General features: G+C 36.2%; 1 protein-coding gene across 1 annotated transcript; it reads left to right on the top strand.

Moving 5' to 3' along the window:
- The first annotated feature begins 285 nt into the window (after positions 1-285).
- LOC142162023 (protein NRT1/ PTR FAMILY 4.3-like) lies at positions 286-2490 on the top strand. The gene is made up of 5 exons (XM_075218323.1): positions 286-462; positions 549-766; positions 978-1021; positions 1126-1160; positions 1752-2490. The coding sequence occupies exons 1-5, from the start codon at positions 324-326 to the stop codon at positions 2312-2314; spliced, it is 999 nt and encodes a 332-aa protein (XP_075074424.1). The 5' UTR covers positions 286-323; the 3' UTR covers positions 2315-2490.
- The last annotated feature ends 5000 nt before the right edge of the window (positions 2491-7490 follow it).

Below are 7490 nucleotides of genomic sequence, written 5' to 3' on the forward strand. Positions count from 1 at the left end.
TGATTGTGTAAATTTTTTTATTTATTGTATCCGTGAGCAGAGTTGACTCGATAACTATACGGGAGTGGTGAGTGTTTGTCTCAATATCCAACAAAGGTTGTTATTGAAAGAAAGGTAATAGATATTGAAGTGTTATAAATAGGAGCTCATTTTCAGCATTATTAGCAATAAAGACAACCTCTTCTAAGTTTTGTTTCACTGTGCTGACAAAACCAGGAAGAGCTAGTTACTGTCTCTATTATTTCTCTTAATTTTATTGTGTTGAAAATAAAGATAAATACGAGAGGAAATAAAGTACAACGAGAGAGATAGTTTTGGAAAAAATGGAGATGGAGACAGACAGAGAAAAAGAAAATAACAACAATATTTGTGAAGCTGAGACTAATAGTAGTGTTGATTGGAGAGGAAGACCTTCAAACTCCATTAAACATGGAGGAATGAAAGCTGCTGCTTTTGTTCTTGGTATAAATAAAGTTTATATTATATTCCCTTTAATTTCTTCTCTTTTTCTGATATGGAGTATGTAGTAATACTTACTATACTAACAGGGTTGCAAGGATTGGAGATAATGGGAATAGCAGCAGTAGGGAACAACCTGATAACATATGTGATAAATGAGATGCACTTTTCATTGTCAGAATCAGCAAATATAGTGACCAACTTTATAGGGACCGTCTTTATCCTCTCCCTACTTGGAGGCTATCTATCCGACTCTTATCTTGCTTCCTTTTGGACCCTCCTCATCTTCGCCTTTGTCGAACTTTCGGTATTTAATACTACTACTACTTACTAAATATATATTGAGTAGACGTATTAATTCAATGGGTTAATTAAGTCAGTCTGTGAAAAACATGAATCTTTATTTCACCCACTTTTTATTTCATTATTATGCTCTAAAAAACGAATCTAAATATATAAGACTACTCTTTAATCTTTATATATATAGTAGTAATTTATTTTCTCACTTGTGTATGTAGGGTTTCATATTACTGTCAGTGCAAGCTCATCTTCCACATTATTAGTAATTGTTGGGTAAGGGGCTGGGAGTCCGGGTCGGAGTCATGATCGAACATGACACTTGTTTGGTGTGCTTGGTTAAGTAATCAAGTTACGTCTTTACTATAGCTTTTGGCATGATGATAAGCGCTTGATCCTAACACGTCTAATATTATCATCATAATGTTCTACTGAGATAGTATATACATGCAGTGATATAGCTAAAGTAGGAATTCGCCACTTACTACACTCTTCGCTTAATGTTACTTAATTTAGTTTTAAGGCATAATGGTAATCATAGTTTAGCACTACTTTGGTATATTCTTCCACACTAATTATGTAGAGAACTTTCTTTTTGTCCTTCTATTTTCCGATTCTTGGACAAGGCTTGTATAAAAGTGCAAGATGGAAATAACACAAAAGAGATAAGTCGATGGAGACTTTGCACATTAACACAAGTAGAGCAAGTGAAGATCCTAATTTCAGTCATTCCCATCTTTGCTTGCACTATAATTTTCAATACCATTTTAGCACAACTTCAAACTTTTTCAGTACAACAAGGAAGTACCATGAACACTAAGCTAACTAAAAATTTCCATATACCTCCAGCTTCCCTTCAATCAATTCCTTACATATTGTTAATTTTCATAGTCCCTCTCTATGACACATTTTTCGTCCCTTTCGCGAGAAAATTCACCGATCATGATTCAGGTATTATTGAAATACGTGAGCATTTCGTTTAAAATTTTAACCAGTCAGAAAGAGCACAATTTTAATTAATTATTTATATTATGTCGTCTCAACAGGCATCACCCCTCTGCAACGTATAGGTCTTGGCCTATTTATCGCGACTTTCTCCATGGTATCAGCAGCCTTAATGGAAAACAAAAGGAGAATTTCTGTAGTGAACGAAAATAAAACCATATCAATATTTTGGATCACCCCACAATTCTTGATTTTTGGAATATCTGCAGTTGGACTTATTGAGTTCTTTTACAAGCAATCGTTAAAAGGGATGCAATCCTTTTTAACAGCCATTACTTATTGCTCATATTCATTTGGCTTTTATTTAAGCTCACTTCTTGTTTCATTAGTGAATAAGACCACTTCAAATTCATCACATGGTGGCTGGCTTAGTGGCAATAATCTCAACAAAAAAAGACTTGATCTTTTCTATTGGTTGTTGGCAGTGCTGAGCTTTCTCAACTTCCTCAACTATCTGTTTTGGGCTACATGGTATTCCAAAAATCAAACTTCATCAGCAACAATACAGCAAGATTTTAATTCCAAAGTTGTTGGAGATGATAGTATAGCATAATTAATTAATGGAATTACTATGTACTTTTAGGGGAATAATTTTCTCTAAATTCTCTAAGGTGCCTATGGAAATGATGATATATAACTCTACTTAGGTGATTGGAATATGTAAATGTCTACAAAAATCCGACTAATCATGGACGTAATCCTGTTATTGGTTGGTTATATGAAACCCTTTTTTTTGTAAGGATATGTTACATTAGAGTGTAACTTAACCTGTGCTAGTAATCAATTTTATCCGGTTAGCATACTTATCATAGAAATTCGCTTATCATAGAAATTTTATGTATAACTATCTTATAAATATATTAATTATATGAATATTTTAATACCCTCTGTGCATAAAACTAACACTCAAATAAAAACAATGCTTTTATTAATTGCATAAACACTTTTGAAGTTGCATATATATTTGATGAAAAAAGGAGGTCTCCTTTTCAAAGGTTCTTTTAGTCGTCGGTCTCCGGCCCAAAGCCTCGGGCTTTGAAGAATTTAGGTAGCTTTCCATTTACAGATTCAATATATTTAATTTCTCTAGTACGTCAATATCACTTCCTCGACCATGCAGAAAATTGTGGACCTATTCACTCTCTTTTGAATGACAAAAACATAGCACAAAGTTTGTATAATAAACTTACTAACACTCGTTTACACTAATTCGGACGCACATTTTTTTTAAACAATCATCAGTTATCCTCTCAATTAACTAATACACATTCTCACATAATTGAGTGTGAGTAATTTTTTTCCCGATGCCCATAAAACCCTTAAAACCCATGCCCCTTTTCTTATCTCATATTCTAACATCAAATTAACTCAATTGCCCATAAAATCATACCTGCAAATAGTCAATATGTGATAAAATCCCAAAAAAAATCTACTCCAAAAGCCTCAAAATTTCATACTCCTACTACATGCTAACATTATCAAGAATGAAATCACTACTTTACCCAATGCTTTCAAGACCCACAACAGCTCCTTTATCTTTCTGCTTTCATTTTCAAGAACCCATTTTTGTATGCAGAAGATATGGGGTTCTTACTTTCAGAAACCAGACTACTACTGTTCAAACAATAAACCCCATGAATAAAGTTTCTTCCTTTAGCTGTTCTACTGTGCCAAACCATAATCAAATTCGGGTCTTGCATACTGAGGTATCGGGTTCGGATTCAGGTGAGTTTCATGTGATTGTGGGTCCCATGTTTGCTGGAAAAACTACTACTCTGAAAGCAGCAATGGCAGGTTAGGATTCTCAATATGTTCTAATTTGGTTTCATTTTAGTTTTACAGGTGATGAAATGCTTTGCATATTATAAAGTTTATATTTTTGCACCTCTTTTATGACTTTTTTGTTTTTGGGGTAAAAACCTCTTCTTTGGCTTTTTTTACTACTATTAAGCTATGTGGTGCATATTCATGGAACATAATGAAAGTAAATGTGCATAAAGTCAAAAAGAGTAAGTGACAAGGGCAAGGTGGGGCTTTTTTTGGTGGGGAGGGAAAAAGGGGAAACATAGATTACTTCAATGGAATATCTAGTACGCTTATGAAGATGATGTCTTCATTTTACTGTTGTTTCTTCAATCATTTAGTCTTCTCCAAAGAAACATGTCTGAGACATGTTTTTTATGTTGGAGATAGGCCCTCCCTCTTATATATATCCCAAAAAACCACTGCTTCATTGCTCATTAATATGTTAACTAAAAGGGTTACAATGGTCCTCCATACATTAATTCTTTTTTTATAAAAAAAATATTTGGTTCCATCCTTTTTTGTCATCATAATGTACCATAGCTTATTGTAATGTACAACTGGTATTGATATGACTTAATTCTTTCAATTACTACTATCGTTCTCTTTTCTTTGATGGAATGGATAAACCTAGCCTAGATGTAGATGGAAGTACGTTTTATGAAGTCATTTTCTACTCTACCATTCCCATGTAAGTGTGTTCTATTGACCACAGTTCCTTAATGGATGAAGTAGATAAAAGCTTACAAGCTGCCATCTGACTGTCCAAAATAGCTCAAGAAGAATCAAGGCCCAGGTAGATAAGAATATATCCAAAGGGGTATCAGAGTTAAGATTCGTCAGAGGTTGATTTTTTATCCATAAAATCATGCTCTTCCAACGTAGGATTTATATAAAGAGAATAAACACTATAGTCCTACTATGCAGCATTACGTTAACGAAATTGGGGAGGAACATCTGTTTACATATAGGTAGGACACCTTCTAAACTTAGGCAGCAGATGGACAATGGTCTTGCAAAACTATGGGGAGGACCAGCATCTATTCATCAGAAGCCTCAGCATTTGCGCCTTTTAGATGCAAATGTTTTTCCCTTCTCTGAAAATCTGTCAAACCTTTGCCACTTCCGGTTACACCAACCTTACCATGAGGATCTTCTGGAGACTTGAAGATACTCTCACGCTTTCGACCAGAGAAAAATCCCACCTGAAATACAATTAATAATATTAGCAATGCATAAGATATCAGCAGCTTAAAAGGCTTTAGAAATAATAAAATGATATAAGTGGTTGTGCCACGCAGATCTGGCTACTACTTTAAGACCAAACATGACTATGAATAACGAAGACTACTACAGGATAAGATATCCAATAGCAATGTGAAGTACTTTGCAAATAAATGCAGATTTTTACAAACACAAGTAAAATTATACAGTCGCTTATGAACATAAGCATGTGATTCTAGTGAGAAATATAATTTTTTTGATAAGATAGAAGTGAGAAATACAATAGAAAGAGCAATCATCATATTATACAGTAGGCACAATCTCTTTAAATTGTGATTCATACATGAGGTTATCAACCTGAGAATAAGTGACCAGCATACCTTCTTAGTCTGACCTTTAGTTGATTGAAATTGCTGCCAAGCGTTTTGCCTCTTGTTTTGAGCAACCTCAAGTTGCTCAATCCGCATCTTAGACTTGAAAGCATGAATCTTTTTACGTTTGGCAGCTTTCTATGAAGAATAAAGATAAGGTCGTTAGCAGGGATGAAAATAAAATAAAAGAGACATTTTTTTGCAAATAAAGAAACAACAGAAGGCAAGAGGTGAAAGCAAGTAAAGGTGGATTAGTCACCACGCACAAAAGCCAATTAGTCCCTGCTTTAATGAAGCCTTTTAACTTTTGTTGGACTGCTTTCCGGTGTATAAGAACAAGATGATATCTAGAGTTGTAACAATTATAGGGGTATCAAATTACAAAGTCATATCATGAAAGTTTGGGAGAGGGTGGTTGAAGTGAGGGTGAGGAGGACAGTGTCTATATCCGATAACTAGCTCGGGTTCATGCCGGTTCGTTCTATTACGGAAGCTATAAACCTTATTAGGAGGTTGGTGGAACGGTACAGGGAGAGGAAGAAGGATCTGCACATGGTGTTTATTGATTTAGAGAAAGCGTACGACAAGGTTCCTAGAGAAGTTCTCTGGAGATGCTTAGAGGCAAAAGACGTGTCGGCTGCCTACATTTGGGCAATTAAAGACATGTATGATGGGGCTAAGACTCGAGTTAGGACTGTAGGAGGTGACTATGAGCAGTTTCCAATTGTTATGGGGTTACACCAAGGTTCTGCGCTCATCCCGTTCTTATTTACCCTGGTGATGGACGCATTAACACACCATATTCAAGAGGAGATGCCATGGTGTATGTTATTCTCCGATGACATAGTTCTGATTGATGAGTCACGAACCAGTGTTAACGAGAGCTTGGAGGTCTGGAGATATTCCCTAGAGTCTAAGGGTTTCAAGCTGAGCAGGACGAAGACGGAATACCTGGAGTGTAAGTTCAACACTGAGCCGGGGGAAATGGGCGTGAAAGTGAGGCTTGAATCACAGGTCATACCAAGTAGTGAAAATTTCAAGTACCTTGGGTCAGTTATCCAGATGGGAGGGGAGATTGACGAGGATGTCACATACCGTATTGGGATGGGGTAGATGAAGTGGAGGTTTGCATCTGGAGTCTTGTGTGATAAGAGAGTGCCACCGATACTCAAAGGTAAGTTTTATAAACCGGTGGTTAGACTAGCCATGTTGTATGGGGTTGAGTGTTGGCCTGTTATGAACTCATATATCCAGAAGATGAAAGTGACAGAAATGAGGATGTTGAGATGGATGTGCGGACACACTAGGATGGATAAGATTAAGAATGAAGATATTCGGGAGAAGGTGAGCGTGTCTCCCATTGATGACAAGATGCGGGAAGCGAGGCTCAAATGGTTCGGACACATACAAAGGAGAAGCCTAGATGCTCCGGTAAGGAGGTGTGAGTAGCTGGCTTTGGAGGACACGAGAAGAGGTAGAGGACGACCTAAGAAGTATTGGGGAGAGGTGATCAGGCAGGACATGGCGAGGCTTCAGATTTCCGAGGACATGTCTCTTGATATGAAGTTTTGGAGGTCGAGTATTAGGGTTGTAGGTAAGGATGTAGTTGAGTCTCCCTTACTTCGTACCTTTGTGAGGCTAATCTGGTGGGGTTTTTTTGTCGATGTCAGCTAGTGGCAATGTTGTGTCTTACTACTCTTTTGTTTTCCATAGTGTCGGGTCTATGTACTGTCTATCGCGTTTGCTTTGCATCTACTTTCTCATTTCCATGATGTTATTTTTCTTATGTTTTTTTATTGGTGATACTGATATTGTCTCTTTTCGTCTCCTTGAGTCGAGGGTTTTTCGAAAATAACCTCTCTACTCTTTCGGTGTAGGGGTAAGGTTTGCGTACATACTACCCTCCCCATAACCCCCATATCCCACTAATGGGACTTCACTGGGTCGTTATTGTTGTTGTTGATGATGAATGTTGGACTACTTGAAATTGCTTTGCGACTATAGTACCTAGCCCAACCTACAATAGATCCCATTGATAATGCATACGTCACTTCTTTTTATTTACGTACCTATGAATGCTCCGAATTAATATTACTACAAAATTCAAATTTCAAAGCCACGTGTCTCTTTTAAAAAAAAATAAAAATAAAAATAAAATAAAAAGAAATTGTTATAAGAAATCAAATTATGGTGGATGTCTATTCTTCCTCCATGATCTTCATCTCAAATTCTTAATGACATACTCAACGACATATTTTTCTTCACTTTTCATGCCTATATAAAGGCTTTGTAATAGATAGGAAAATATACACAATTGAAGAAGAAATAAGA

The sequence above is a fragment of the Nicotiana tabacum genome, chromosome 7, assembly GCF_000715075.1.
Source record: "Nicotiana tabacum cultivar K326 chromosome 7, ASM71507v2, whole genome shotgun sequence".
Lineage (NCBI taxonomy): Eukaryota > Viridiplantae > Streptophyta > Magnoliopsida > Solanales > Solanaceae > Nicotiana > Nicotiana tabacum.